This window comes from Botryllus schlosseri, unplaced genomic scaffold (genome assembly GCF_051294905.1).
Source record: "Botryllus schlosseri isolate E-star unplaced genomic scaffold, Bs_hap1 Bs17a, whole genome shotgun sequence".
Classification (NCBI taxonomy): Eukaryota; Metazoa; Chordata; class Ascidiacea; order Stolidobranchia; family Styelidae; genus Botryllus; species Botryllus schlosseri.
In genome coordinates this window covers 2,720,658-2,736,071 of record NW_027648626.1, presented here as the reverse complement: position 1 = coordinate 2,736,071, position 15,414 = coordinate 2,720,658, and the positions used below count along the sequence as shown (strand labels likewise).

Below are 15,414 nucleotides of genomic sequence, written 5' to 3'. Positions count from 1 at the left end.
GACACGCTCGCGCGATCGCGGAGCAAAACATTCGCGAAACGTTCGGTGGAAAATTGTAGGTTTATCGCCTCGACAAAGTAACGCTGGAGCTCTCAGGGCGAGCGCGAGCGCAGAACCACATCCGGGGGGCACGAGACGAAAAAGGTTGGGAACCACTGACATAGATCAATGTTTCCGTTCACTTTTTCGAGCATTTTAGATTTGCATTTGTTACTACATATATTTAGCTGTGTTACTCATCAATCGTCTCAAAACTACAAAGCAGTTACCTTTCAACCCTACAACCTCCACCTCCCCCAATCGCTCATTTCATTCTGAGCCCCCCTCTCTTGAGCAGGGTGGACGGAAATACTATAATCACATGATCTTACCCGGTATGTGTCGTCTGCCACCGCGCTGTCATCGGACAGGTCCAGGCTGCGCAACTGAGCGGCCGACGATCTCCGCCGGGCCTTTCCTCTGTTGGGGGCCGGCGTGAAAAACGCCCCAGGAGTTCTGGAGGTATCGTACGGGGCTGCTAACGGAAATTACACCGATCATGTGACGCAATAGGTCATGGGGTTGGGACTTGGAGAGATTGAATACGCACTTTTTACGTGACCGCGAAGGAAATAATTCCAGTTACACATATCAACACAAATTATTTTAAATTAGCCGACAAGTCACTACTGTTTGGAATTGATAGTGTATGGTGTTAGCCTTCTGCTGCGTGCATTGGATAATACGCTGAATATTATGCTAAAAATAATTTTTAACACATTGAGTAGCAAATACTAGACTCAAAATCATCAAAATCAATACTTGAATCGCCATAATTGATTTTTTCGAGTAATTATGTCATTTCCACTGTGATAAGGCAAATCGAGGTCACAGGTATCCGCTATGGCAGTGGTTCTTAAAGTATGGGTCGCGAGTCGCGACCCAAACATAGGTCGCGACGGTACCAGAGCGGTACTTTAATATGTATGTAATATTAGTTGAGCTCATTGCAACAACAAAATATGTTCGCTTTTCGCGCGATTTACTGTAGTTGGTTTGAGCATATCAGAGGTCACTGAGTTTGGTACCACGGCCAATAAGCGAGACACGCGGAGAAGTCGCCACCACAACATGACTTGATCATGAAAATGTGCCGACCTTTGTATTAAACAAATTGATTTGAATTCATGATAAGATTTGTTCAACATTGGTTTCTCTGGAAAACACCGTCGGAGACCTGGGACGCTTTAGTGTAGAGTTGTACAACGTGCGGTTGCCGATTTATGAGGCCAAAACCCGTCCACGCTTGGACACATGGATATATGGCGTTGGGCCAACATACGGCTGGGCAAAGTGCGGTGCCAAAAAGTTCGGTGGCGATAATTAGGACCATTTTTATATGACCTTAAAAAATCAATTATATGACTTTATTTTTGGGAAAATATGACTTTATATGACTTTATGCGAAAATCGTGTATTTTTACATGTAACCAACGTCACTCATGGAGCTGACGAGTAAAACATGAACAACATAACAGTAATACACATCCATTTTTATTTAAAACCACTTTTGTAGTACAGTTTCATGTAGTGTGGAATGTTGGAGTCTTTAAAGTTACGATTTGGACGTAAAAAAAATGACTTTAGTAAGGAAAATGAGCGCTCCACAGACGCTGATGTTGGTTGACACTTCTGCAGTTTTGCATACAGCGCTGGTGAAATGTCTTGTCTTTGTAGCTCCATAATTTGTTTCACATCGTTTTTGTCCAATCGCTTCTTAATGTAATTTTTGAGCTCAAGCGGATCTTTTCCGAAATCGAGGGCATTTAGATCAGCATGAGCCTCTTTGATAGTGTACGCACAACTTTCCATTTTCAGTATCAAGTTTGAAATATCTTTGTAGTGGAGGCATATTTCTAAAGAGACTCTTTGGGGTACAGAACTTTAATTTACATTTTAATAATATATTCATATTAAAACCCGAAGCTTTTCGAGCTGACACTTATCAAGGGCAATCGTCAACCATCGGCAAGCATTTGGCTGAGAATGCAACTTGCACTAAAAACTATCGCGATGAAAGATTTTCGATATTAGGCAGAGGCCGCACTAATTTCCATTTGTCTGCACTGGAATCGACTTATATTAAAATCCACCGACCGCGCTTGTGTCAGCAGAAGGAATTTTTAGTGAATCTGAAAATTGTCCACTAGCTGCGCTCGCGGTTTGCCTGTATTTCATGTTGTTTGTTTCTATGACGTCGTAATTGGTTGTATGCAATGTAGCTAGATGCATGTTTTTGAAATTCTCCATTTGCTGACGATTGCCCTTGATAAGTGTCAGCTCGAAAAGCTTCGGGTTTTAATATGAATATATTATTAAAATGTATATTTCTGTTAACTGACTCGTCAACTTTGGATCGTTCACTGAATCTTTGACGCTCTTCATGATAACTCCTTCAGCTTCCCGTGCGTTGACTATTTCTTTCACTTGTGGAAGTCTCTGAACTTCAAATGACGTCCCACTTCAGTGCACAGAAGTAAAACAGATTGTGTAGCAACACAATGCAATGTGTGACCTAATAGGTCTGCGACTGTAATGTTATGTAGGCTAACCTTACAGTTTGCCTTCGTTCAATCAGAAATTGCCTTGCTTTCTTAGTGCGTGATTGCTTCAATTGGCACTTTTTATTTAAAGTATACAACAATATGACTTTATAACTCAAATATGACCTAACCAGGAAAATATGACTTTATATGACTTTATAACTTTCTTAATATACCCCATATGGATGCGGTTTTTGCGTTAAAATTGATTTCACGACTTACTGATGCATAGAAAAAAATATGACTTTAATGACTTTAAATGGCCCTAGCGATAATTGACCGTCGCTGGGTGGCCAAACCCTTCGTTATTGATATAATTGGTCGGCACCCAAATGCATTCATTTTGGTGTGTGTTGCTTGGGTCGCGAGATACCTCTAAAAGCCAGATTTGGGTCGCGGTCTAAAAAGTATAAGAACCACTGCGCTATGGAAAATAGCCTTGAAACACTCATCTTCTCGAATCATTCCAATTAAAACTCGAGTCACTATGACTCGGACTCGACGCTCTACTCACTGACTCGGACTAGTCTCGGTGGTGAATTGAAAATGACTCGACTTGACTCGAGTCAAAACTTTGAAAGTGAGACTGACTTGTGACTCGGAACCTTGTTACTTGGTTACAACCATGATCAGCGGATATGCCGTATCTGCGTAGTTGCGATCAAACCACAACATTGTTACAAAGAGCAATGAAAAAAGTGTGGCTAAAAATTACCAAATCGTCTTTAATGTAATATGCATTTCATTCCTTATCGTCGCATAAAAGGTACCTATCTCAACCTTAGACACATTCATGACTCAAGAGTGATACTCGGCTCAACGCCTAATACTCGAATCAGAATTGAACCACTCGCAAAGGCCAGCTCACCGGTTTGGAAAGACTCGTCTTTTTCCGAGTCCGAGGACTCACTGATCGTCCACGAGATTTTTTCTCTCACGACTCTCTGAACGACTTCGTCGTCGGAATCCTCGACCAGAAAATCGCTGAAACATCACAACGAATGAAAACGGTTTTTTTTACCACCCCTGGAAAAACCGATATCTCACTCATCATTGCGGTGGTCGATTTCCAATCGCGGCCGCTCGTCATCGGTCACGTCGCCTGTAGCACCATCGGAATCAACTTGTCGGGTCTTAGAATTAACTGATTGTGTGTCCGAATCAATATCGGAATCAGCTGCTCGAGTCTCGGAATCAACTGGTCGCATATCCGATTCAGCATTCGACATTCGTGTTTCGGAATCGGAGCCGTCACCATACAGGCATTCGTCGTAGTCTGGCAAGTAGTTGGGATCTCCCTTGCTTGCGGGCGACTGAATCAGACAAGAAGGATTGGGAGTCGGGACATTGGCGCCGACAAGTTAATTACACTTTTAAAAAACAAAGACTTCTGAAACGCATTCAGGCAGACCTAGCCTTGGGATACATTATTTTTAGTTACTCGGAAATCGATACTTCTACATGAGCTTGCGTTTTTTAGATCTTTAGGCAAAACTAGGCCTAGGGTATTTACCATTTAATTAATACTCTGAAATCGATACTTCAACTAGAATCTACTTGTACTCGAGTTTTTTCAATTTTTTTTAGGCAAAAGTAGGCCTGGGCCCAGGGATACTCAATTGTTTCTCCTGTAATCGATACGTCGCTTCCATCCGACAGTTCTCAGTTTTTCAAGCAAAACTAGCCCCAGCAATCCCCATATTTAGTGTTTGTAATCGAGTAGCGATTTACGTTAGTTCTGCTTGGTTACGTTTTTAAACAACTTCCGCTTCTAGCTGGCAGTTTTCAGTATTTCAACCGGCAATACCTACATTTCTATATTTCCACTCCAGTACAATTACAAGTAGCAAATTCCCTAGTATGTAAAACAGTAGGGATTAAGGGATTCAATGGCTAGTTATGCCAAAAAACTAAAAAACATAGAAGCGTGAGAAGTCTAAAAACATAACGCCATGCCATGCGTTTCCACGAAATTCTTTCGAGACAATTATACCCAGAGATGGTCAAGTCGTCGTTGTTGCTAGCCAAGTAGAAGTATGGATTACAGAGTAATTGAAGGTACGCACTAAGCAATCTAGGCCTGGTTTTACCTAAAAAAACTGTCGCACAGAAGTGAAAGTGGTCTAAAAACACATCCACTTAAGTATGTAGTGCAAGTACGCGAAACCTACTAGAGCAGTGGTTCTCCCTTTTTCACCTCACGGACCGCTAAAATTTCAAAAGATATTCCGCTAACCGGTGGACCTTAAAAAATTAAAATCAACCCCAAATGTAATGTATGCAGACGTTTTTCTGCAACTATGATACTAGAGCAGGGGTGGCCAGCCTTTTTACTATTCACGGACGCATTTCTATTATCTATATGGCCTACGGCCGCATCCCAGGACAGAGTCGATAGACACCAAATCCCCATGTTAAACTTTTCATGTCTATTAGGGCTGTTCAAAAATAGCTTTTTTTCCTGAATCTTGATGGTTACGTGATTAAATGTTAGGTTGCCCTAAAAAACGACGCACACCAAATTTTAATTCATTCCAACCAATAATCGCGGATTTCGTACAGTTTGAAAATTTTGAATTTACCCAAAGATGCAAAAAAAATTTTTGTCAAATTTTTCTGTCAACCCCATGAAATTGTTGCGCTGTCATCAAAGACAATGCAAAACAAATTTGACTCAATTCCAACCCGTAGAGGCGGAGTTATTTGACTTGACAACAGGCCGTGTTGCATAAATGGATTGGAAAGCCTTGCGGCTCGAATCCGAGAATCTTCCGATTTCTCTTCAGTAAAGCTTCGAAATACGGACAGTGTATGTAAGAGGCCGGGCTGGCTCCCTTTTTGAAGTGCTTTGCAACTGCGTACCGCGTTGTTTTCGAAAATCTTGTCCACAGCCTCCTCGACAAGTTGCAGGGATTTGATCTTGTCGTACAGGCCTTCGACCGGGTACACGGCTGCAATAGAGCGGAAGTTACATTGTAGGAGGGGCAAGCGGCGAGATTGCTTTCTCCATTGGACTCAGTTTCAGTGGATTTCCACAAAAATCAACAGTGTCTAGATTGGCCGCTCTCAAACTTTATTAGCTAGCCGACAGGTAAAATCTCAAAACAAATTTTGCGGACCGATGAACTTTCAAAAATCAAAATTGTTCCAGAACGTATTTAAGACAAAAGTACGCAACTCGAAGCGAAGATACTTTTGGAGTTACCGGTACTGGAAATCATTATACAATTGAAAAATGTATTCATATTGAAATAAACCCAAGTATTTTGTGTTGACACTCGTTAGGGGTAGTCGTCAGCAACTAGTGGAGAATTGGTGATACGATTGTTGATATACAATGTTCTCTTCCAGTTTCATCTACTTGCTCTCATCAATTACCTCTAACGATGTCAGCCGAAAATATTCGGGTATATTTCAATATCAATAGCTTATTCAATCGAAGAGACTCTTCGAGGTACAGAATTTCAATAGACAATTTAACACTGCACTTATATTGAAATGGACACTCGCCAGGCGTATAGGGGAATCCCAAATAACTTTGAATATTAACAGTCGTATCACAAATTATTATGTCACAGGCACGAAATTTCGAATAATCGAGGTCAGCAGATAGCATGCGCTTGACGTACTATTTTGTTTGCACAACCTGTGTTGGCGTATTTTGATAAAAGTTGACTCCAAGGCACATCAATTGAAGAATGGACGGCCTTATCTGACGACGCGAAATATGTCGTTTGAATATTCAAATGTATATCAAAACAAAGAAAAGAGAAAGCGATAATTGACCGTCGCTGGGTGGCCAAACCCTTCGTTATTGATATAATTGGTCGGCACCCAAATGCATTCATTTTGGTGTGTGTTGCTTGGGTCGCGAGATACCTCTAAAAGCCAGATTTGGGTCGCGGTCTAAAAAGTATAAGAACCACTGCGCTATGGAAAATAGCCTTGAAACACTCATCTTCTCGAATCATTCCAATTAAAACTCGAGTCACTATGACTCGGACTCGACGCTCTACTCACTGACTCGGACTAGTCTCGGTGGTGAATTGAAAATGACTCGACTTGACTCGAGTCAAAACTTTGAAAGTGAGACTGACTTGTGACTCGGAACCTTGTTACTTGGTTACGACCATGATCAGCGGATATGCCGTATCTGCGTAGTTGCGATCAAACCACAACATTGTTATATATATATATATATCGTCTTTCAATTAAATAAAAGGGCAAAAGAAAACAGGAAACAAACGAACATCAAGATAATGAGTTTTCGGCCCTTATTAAGCGCCTCCATCGTGGGCGGTCGTGGGCGTCTTCGAGCGATAGCCCGCGTTGCGCTAGCTCGGTCTCTATTGTTGAGCGCCATGTGGTTCTATTCCAGCCACCTCTGCGCCATGGCTCCGTCGGAATGTGGTTGATGATGGCGGCGGCTGGTTGATCGTCTTGATGCCGCACTAGATGACCGATTAAGCGTAAGCGTCGTTCAGCAGCCAGCAAACGGCATGGGACTGTTTTTGTGAGTTTGCGCAGAGCATTGGTGGATATGTGCTCCGGGTGGTGGATGCCGAGTGCGTAGCGGAGGAGTGCATCGTAGTTGGCGTTGAGTGTCTTAGCCAGCTTTTCTGTCAGCGTGATTGCTTCTATTCCGTAGAGAAGAACCTGCTCGACAGTGGCACGGAAGATGCGGGTCTTGAGCTGGGTTGAGGCACTTGAGTGGAAGAGGCTATGTAGCCGTCTTGCCGCGCCCCAGGCCTTTGCTCGCCTCGCCTTGAGCGCTTTTCCAGAGTCAGCGACGTCAATACCGAGGTATACAAAACTCGTTACATACTTGAGATCGATATCTCCCAGTTGAATTGGTGTCGCGTTCGCCGGTAGAGCTGGTATGGCCAGAACCTCAGTCTTCTTAGCGTTGATCTGGAGGCCAACAAGAGCGGCGGCGGCCTCTAGCTGGTTTATGAGACGCTGTGCCGATGCGGTGTTCGGGGCAAGCAGGGCTAGGTCGTCTGCGTAGGCAAGAACACCTACGTGGATTGCCTCGCGAGTCGTACGCGTGCGCGTTCCTTGCCGTGGCCGCCATTCGAAGAAGTTCGTAGTATCCGGGAAGGCCGTTCGCAGCACGAAGTCAAGGATGACCACAAACAAGAATGGTGCCAGGGTGTCACCTTGAAGCACACCAGCCGAAGTGTTGAAATCTCCGCTTGGGCCGTCATCTGTTCGGACTCGCGCTCGTGTGTCAGTGTAGAGGGCCATAATGGCGTACGTTATCACCTCAGGAATTCCATAGAATCTGAGGATCTCCGCCATGGCTGGGCGCGAGACCGAGTCGAAGGCTTTCGCGAAATCAACGAAAACGGCCACAGCATTCTTTTTGTGTGAGCGGCAGTTGTCAATGATTGTGCGTAGTGCCAGGATGTGCTCTGTTGTACCGCGGGATGGTCGAAATCCATTCTGAGCATTCAGGAGCTTGGTAGAGAGTTGCTCACGTATGCGAAGGAGCAGTACTCGGTCGAACAGCTTGGCAGCGGTCTGCATCAGGGAGATACCTCTGTAGTTCGCTGGGTCACTCGCAGCGCCTTTCTTGTAGATAGGGACGATTTCGCTCTCGAGCCACTCGGGGGGCACCGGGCCGCCTTCGAGGACGCCATTCATGACGTCGAGGAGCACAGGTGCAACGCCCGAGGTGTAAGCAGCCGTTGGGATGCCGTCCGTGCCGGTGGCCTTGAATTGTGGTACTCCATTCATGGCTGTCTTGAGCTCACCTAGCATGATCAGGGTTGTATTGATCGCTAGAGGATTTGCTGCTAGTGAAGGCGGTGCAACGAGCACATCGATGTCCGGTGCAGGTGTAGATAACAGGGTCTCGAAGTGTGCTGCGAGGTCTTCCGTACAGGCCTTCACGCGGGTCCTCTTGAAGCCAACTAATTCACCGATAGCTTTCCAGGCTGCTCTTGATCGGCCTGCTTCCAACTCCTTTTCCACGGAAAGGGCAATGGCTTCGACTCGTTCCTTGCGAGCTGCGTCGTAAACGTTTGTTAAGTATAGAGCTGCCTCGTTGGCATCGCTATGTGCGTCCAGTGTTCCAGAGGTGTACGCAGCACGTCTGAGAGTCTTGAGGTTGCGGCGCGCACTGAGCACTGTCGGGTCGGATTCCCAGGCTAATCTTGGCCGTGGCTTGCTACGGGCCTCACCGAGCGTTTCACGGGCGGCATCCTTGACTGCTGCTACAAGTGGCGCAAAGTCGGTCGGCATAGCATTTTGGATCTCGAGGGCGCGGAGTGTGTGCGTGGTAAAGACATTCATCGTATTTGCGTCCTTAAGATCGAACCAATTTGGTAGGGGCTCTTTCGGTGTGCGCTTCGGGACGAACGGGAGGCGTTCACGAAGCGTGGCCAGCACCATGCGATGGTCACTCCTGATCGTTAGCATGCGCACCGTTCGGCAGTTCGTGAAATGGCGCCGTGCGGGAGCATTGCAGCAGATATAGTCCAGCCGTGTGTTGCGTTGGCGCATACCGTCAAATGTCGTCATACGCTTCGGCTTCATAGAGAAGTTGGCATTGAGAGGAATGAGGTCGCAGCGGTCGAGTAGATTGGTAAAATGCTCCGAGTTGCTGTTCTCATGGCCAACTGGGAAGCGAACTCGCTGCGAGCGCTCGGCCAACGTGGCATTCATGTCCCCAAGCAGCATGGTTATGTCGCGCTGCGGGTAGGTTGATAGAATGCCTTCTAGTTGGTCGTAGAAGGCGAGCGTATCAGCTGGGAAGGCAGTGGTGTTCGGAGATGTTGGTCCATACGCACACACTAGGTGCAGTTTGCGGCGACGGAGTTGAATGCTGGCTGTGATAATCCGGCTGTTTATAACGCAAATCTTTGCCTCGGCGTGGAAACGCTGGGACAAGATTAGACCGACGCCTCCAACTCCGCCTTGGTTGGCAGGTGATTGGATCATGATGATGCCTGCGCCTAGGTCTTTTTCACGGAATGGTTCGGTGAAGTGCTGGCGATGTTCTTGGATTGCCAACGCATCAAGTTTGAGGTCTGTCACAAGTGCGGCAGCTTCTTCCTGGCGCCATACAGAGTTCAAAGTTCTCGTGTTCAGAGTTCCAAGTTTAACTTCTGCATTTAGGCTAATCCTCAGGGATCTTGGTTGAGGCTTCGGGTCCCCGGCGCCACCCGGCAGATCCCAGTCTTTCTGTTGATATTGTCCCACTCGGCGAGTACGCAGTAACTTAAGGTAGTAAAGTCTTCGTCGCACTTTGCGACTTGGTCTACTCTGTTTACTGCCTATACTGCGCAGCACGTCCGAGCTGTACGTAATCATTACAAAGCAATCAGCTAGCGGAGCGAGAAATACACGTCTGCACTCGGTGACTGACTAAAGCGACATTGTTACAAAGAGCAATGAAAAAAGTGTGGCTAAAAATTACCAAATCGTCTTTAATGTAATATGCATTTCATTCCTTATCGTCGCATAAAAGGTACCTATCTCAACCTTAGACACATTCATGACTCAAGAGTGATACTCGGCTCAACGCCTAATACTCGAATCAGAATTGAACCACTCGCAAAGGCCAGCTCACCGGTTTGGAAAGACTCGTCTTTTTCCGAGTCCGAGGACTCACTGATCGTCCACGAGATTTTTCCTCTCACCGTATGAACGACTTGGTCGTCGGAATCCTCGACCAGAAAATCGCTGAAACATCACAACGAATGAAAACGGTTTTTTTTACCACCCCTGGAAAAACCGATATCTCACTCATCATTGCGGTGGTCGATTTCCAATCGCGGCCGCTCGTCATCGGTCACGTCGCCTGTAGCACCATCGGAATCAACTTGTCGGGTCTTAGAATTAACTGATTGTGTGTCCGAATCAATATCGGAATCAGCTGCTCGAGTCTCGGAATCAACTGGTCGCATATCCGATTCAGCATTCGACATTCGTGTTTCGGAATCGGAGCCGTCACCATACAGGCATTCGTCGTAGTCTGGCAAGTAGTTGGGATCTCCCTTGCTTGCGGGCGACTGAATCAGACAAGAAGGATTGGGAGTCGGGACATTGGCGCCGACAAGTTAATTACACTTTCAAAAAACAAAGACTTCTGAAACGCATTCAGGCAGACCTAGCCTTGGGATACATTATTTTTAGTTACTCGGAAATCGATACTTCTACATGAGCTTGCGTTTTTTAGATCTTTAGGCAAAACTAGGCCTAGGGTATTTACCATTTAATTAATACTCTGAAATCGATACTTCAACTAGAATCTACTTGTACTCGAGTTTTTTCAATTTTTTTTAGGCAAAAGTAGGCCTGGGCCCCGGGATACTCAATTGTTTCTCCTGTAATCGATACGTCGCTTCCATCCGACAGTTCTCAGTTTTTCAAGCAAAACTAGCCCCAGCAATCCCCATATTTAGTGTTTGTAATCGAGTAGCGATTTACGTTAGTTCTGCTTGGTTACGTTTTTAAACAACTTCCGCTTCTAGCTGGCAGTTTTCAGTATTTCAACCGGCAATACCTACATTTCTATATTTCCACTCCAGTACAATTACAAGTAGCAAATTCCCTAGTATGTAAAACAGTAGGGATTAAGGGATTCAATGGCTAGTTATGCCAAAAAACTAAAAACCATAGAAGCGTGAGAAGTCTAAAAACATAACGCCATGCCATGCGTTTCCACGAAATTGTTTCGAGACAATTATACCCAGAGATGGTCAAGTCGTCGTTGTTGCTAGCCAAGTAGAAGTATGGATTACAGAGTAATTGAAGGTACGCACTAAGCAGTCTAGGCCTAGTTTTACCTAAAAAACTGTCGCACAGAAGTGAAAGTGGTCTAAAAACACAACCACTTGAGTGTGTAGTGCAAGTACGCGAAACCTACTAGAGCAGTGGTTCTCCCTTTTTCACCTCACGGACCGCTAAAATTTCAAAAGATATTCCGCTAACCGGTGGACCTAAAAAAATTAAAATCAACCCCAAATGTAATGTATGCAGACGTTTTTCTGCAACTATGATACTAGAGCAGGGGTGGCCAGCCTTTTTACTATTCACGGACGCATTTCTATTATCTATATGGCCTACGGCCGCATCCCAGGACAGAGTCGATAGACACCAAATCCCCATGTTAAACTTTTCATGTCTATTAGGGCTGTTTAAAAATAGCTTTTTTTCCTGAATCTTGATGGTTACGTGATTAAATGTTAGGTTGCCCTAAAAAACGACGCACACCAAATTTTAATTCATTCCAACCAATAACCGCGGATTTCGTACAGTTTGAAAATTTTGAATTTACCCAAAGATGCAAAAAAAATTTTTGTCAAATTTTTCTGCCAACCCCATGAAATTGTTGCGCTGTCATCAAAGACAATGCAAAACAAATTTGACTCAATTCCAACCCGTAGAGGCGGAGTTATTTGACTTTTTCGATGATAATTCTTGTATTATCCACCGATCTAAGATAATCCCTGGATTATCGAAGAAAAACTCAAACATCTCTGCTTCTTTTCAGATCCATGAATAAATTTCATCATTAATCTTTGTAGTTTCACATATTACTATCAACTATTTATCCTTTCTCTGCCAGATTCATCTGTAGAGTTGATGGAGGGAGTGTTTTCGAAAATGTAGGGCAAGTTATAAATGATGACGCATCTCCTGGTGTGCCAATTGTTAGTATAGTCACTTTGTGGCATGTTGTTATTGCTTGACCTCTCGTCAGGATTGTCGGTACAGTGGAAAGATACTGGAATCTCCCAAACGTACCAGAAACAAATTTCTTTCGTGAGGAGCGCACGATTTCAAGTTGGTATTTTTATATTGGTGCATCATTTTCCTCCGCTGTTCGCATCTGTACTGTGGGGCTCAGATTGCAAATGGCACTACGACTATGTTAAAATCGAAAAATTAATTTGCATTGAATCACGCGCAGCGCGAAGAAATTTTCAAGTTTACTTAAAATATCTTGAAAATTCGGGAGTCAATTTGTGAATTCAATTTTCCTTGTCCAATTGAATTACGTGTCCACGGCCGCACAAATTTCCTTCAACGGCCGCAGGTTGGCCACCTCTGTATAGTTGAGAGTGACATTTCGATGTTTATTTTCATGATTAGATATGTTTATGATAGTATTCATGTGATTTACGGCTGTGCCTGTTGAATGCTGAGTCGAGGGAAAATTGACCTGTCCAGATAAACATAGGATAATTTCGCGCTGAAGGCCGTGGATTAACCGACCGCGCTAACTCTACTAATATTCTTCTCTTCGGCAATATCCAGAGATGAAGCGTTTTGGAGTAGGACCAAGCACCTTGTCGAGCTATCTTTCTCATTTCTCACTACTACCACACGTAGCCTACTACGAGTACAATGCGCCGCACGAAAACACCTGACAACAGCGATACCTGGCCATCCACAAAATTATTGAATCGAAAACAAATGATCGTAAGAATTGCGCAGTTTAGCTAGTCAGTTGGTACTTAGCGAGTCGTTCGCATGTCGACACCGAAGACAGCTTTAACTTAAGGTCAAATCGAACATGTTTACGGGCCTAATCTTATCTCACGAAGTTCTGCATCAGTTTAAAATTTGACGTTTAATTTATTTCACCAATGGACAAGCCTTCAACATCTTGCATCTTGAAATTAAGGTATAAAATCTTAATATACCTCACGGACCGGCAGAAATGTCGTCGCGGACCGGCAGTTGAGTACCACTGTACTAGAGCACCACAAAGAAATACACATAGGCCTACATCGTCACTGACCACTAGGGTTGTCCAAAAATAACTTTTTTATTTCAGATCCCGGTGATTCACTGGTTCATTTGTTAGGTTGCGCAGCAAAGTTGTCGCGATTCCAACCAGTAGAGGCTGACGCAGAGCCAATTGAAAATAGTTATTTATTATGAAAGAAAATTGAAATTTTACTTTCAAATTTTACTGTAAACCTCACGAAATTGGTGAGTTGTCTACGAAAATGATGCAAAACAAATTTGACGCAATTCCAACCCATAAAAATGGAGTTCTTCATTCATTCTGGGTTCACCCACCTTCACTGTTATCATTGCAAATTATTTAATACTTTCAACTGCAATAACTTGGCTTCAACCGGTTGGAATTGAAAAAAAAATGTTATGCATCGTTCTTTTAGGTGACTTCACAATTTTATCGGGTTGACAGTAAAAGTTTAAAAATTCGTTTTGAATTTTTGTAATAAATTAAAAAATTTCAATTGCCTCGGCCTCGGCTTTTACAGGTTGGAACCCAGCCAAATTTAGTGCGCAGCGTTTCTTTAGACGACCAAACAATATATTCAGTGAATTCCCAGAACCCGGAAAAAAAGTTATTTTTGAACAACCCAACCGACCACCTCTGACTTGTTACCTTGTGCGCAGAGACGTCGGCATTCAAAGAATACCGCTTTAACATCGATTCATCCTCACTGTCTGTTTCATCCACGACACCGTCATCACCGGATTGTTCAGAACCATCCAGGACATGCTCGTCCATGGAATGCTCGGATTCCGCCACCGAACCGCGCGTTACGTTCTTAATTTCTTCTCCGAGACGTCCACTGTCAGATTCATCGGCTAAATTCGATTTACCACGCGATAACGCTGACTCGTTGAGTGCCTCTTCCAATAAGGACTCGACGTTATTGTCCAGGTAATCCGAAACGCCCTGGTCGCTCTGCTGTATGCAGGAGACGTCGGTTTCAAACAAGCTCTGAAACGATGCCGAAATGCAAATGTTACGCAAGGTAACAGACGACTTCACAAGTTCGGATTTGGGGGAAGGTACATCCAGACTCGCCAATGGCAGAAGCAGAACTGCAGTATATCCATACGCGTATTTCATAAGAAGTATGTTAAAATGCTATTTGAAATCTTCCTTTTTCGTAAAGTAGGCCTCGTCTACAACAACAACATTAACAATAAGAGTTTAATTTGTAATTCATGATCTAGTTTGCGAAGAAACGTTTTCAAAACACGATACCGTAATTGATTTGCCAAGTTAAGAACAATCAAGGCTTGGAGGCTACAGCGGTAGGTAAAAACTGTCTCGTAAGTTTGTAACTATATTTTTGTTGATAAGATAAGTCTTTGGGTGATTGGCCGATATTCTCAAAACAATCGAGTCCCTGCTCAGCTCGAATCAAGACAATTAATGCTCGATTTACAGTCGAGTACTCAAATTATTGTACCCAGCCCTAGCCATCGCAAACCACACGCTCACCATACTGGGAGTGTTGCTGGTGCTTTTGACGACGGAATTCGATACAGACGATTCCTCGATCTGAAACCACAAAGTTACCGCGTCACGTAGGACATATGGCCTGGTATGCGGGCGAACCCACCTCTATCGCACTGTCTTCGGCCACACGGCTCTCCTCTTTGGCGGGACTGTCGGCAACCAGGATTGATTTGTCATCCTTAACGGTATAATATCAGTGATGAGTTGATTTGTCGCGATACGTAGCGGGAAGGCATTTGCCTGGCCAAGCCCTAACCACGCACCGCCCTACAGAGCTGGCAACACTAGGTTTGTTAAAAAATAACCTTTCAAAGTTCACTTGCTCGGTGATAAAATTGTCAGTTTGCTTACAAAAACGCTATACATCAAATTTGAGTCAATTCCGACCAGTTGACGCCGTGCAGTCAGAATTGAACCTGACACGGCCATATCGACTCACTTTGTCGTCGTCCAGGCCGTGTTGCATAAATGGATTGGAAAGCCTTGCGGCTCGAATCCGAGAATCTTCCGATTTCTCTTCAGTAAAGCTTCGAAATACGGACAGTGTCTGTAAGAGGCCGGGCTGGCTCCCTTTTTGAAGTGCTTTGC

At 44.3% G+C, this 15,414-nt stretch overlaps 1 protein-coding gene across 4 annotated transcripts in view; it reads right to left on the bottom strand.

Moving 5' to 3' along the window:
• LOC145459607 (uncharacterized) overlaps positions 1–10,499 on the bottom strand; it is a 31,647-nt gene extending 21,148 nt beyond the window's left edge. The window contains exons 1-3 of one of the 4 annotated variants that reach the window (XM_080338189.1): positions 10,335–10,499; positions 10,159–10,271; positions 372–517 (exon numbers count right to left, since the gene is read on the bottom strand). In XM_080338189.1, the coding sequence (XP_080194315.1) occupies positions 372–517; positions 10,159–10,271; positions 10,335–10,495 (420 nt within the window). In that variant the 5' untranslated portion in view covers positions 10,496–10,499. Of the gene's footprint in view, positions 1–371; positions 518–3,450; positions 3,567–3,629; positions 3,795–10,158; positions 10,272–10,334 lie in introns of those variants that run through there. The other 3 variants (XM_080338191.1, XM_080338188.1, XM_080338190.1) reach the window with 3 other exon arrangements.
• Between the last annotated feature and the right edge of the window lie 4,915 nt (positions 10,500–15,414).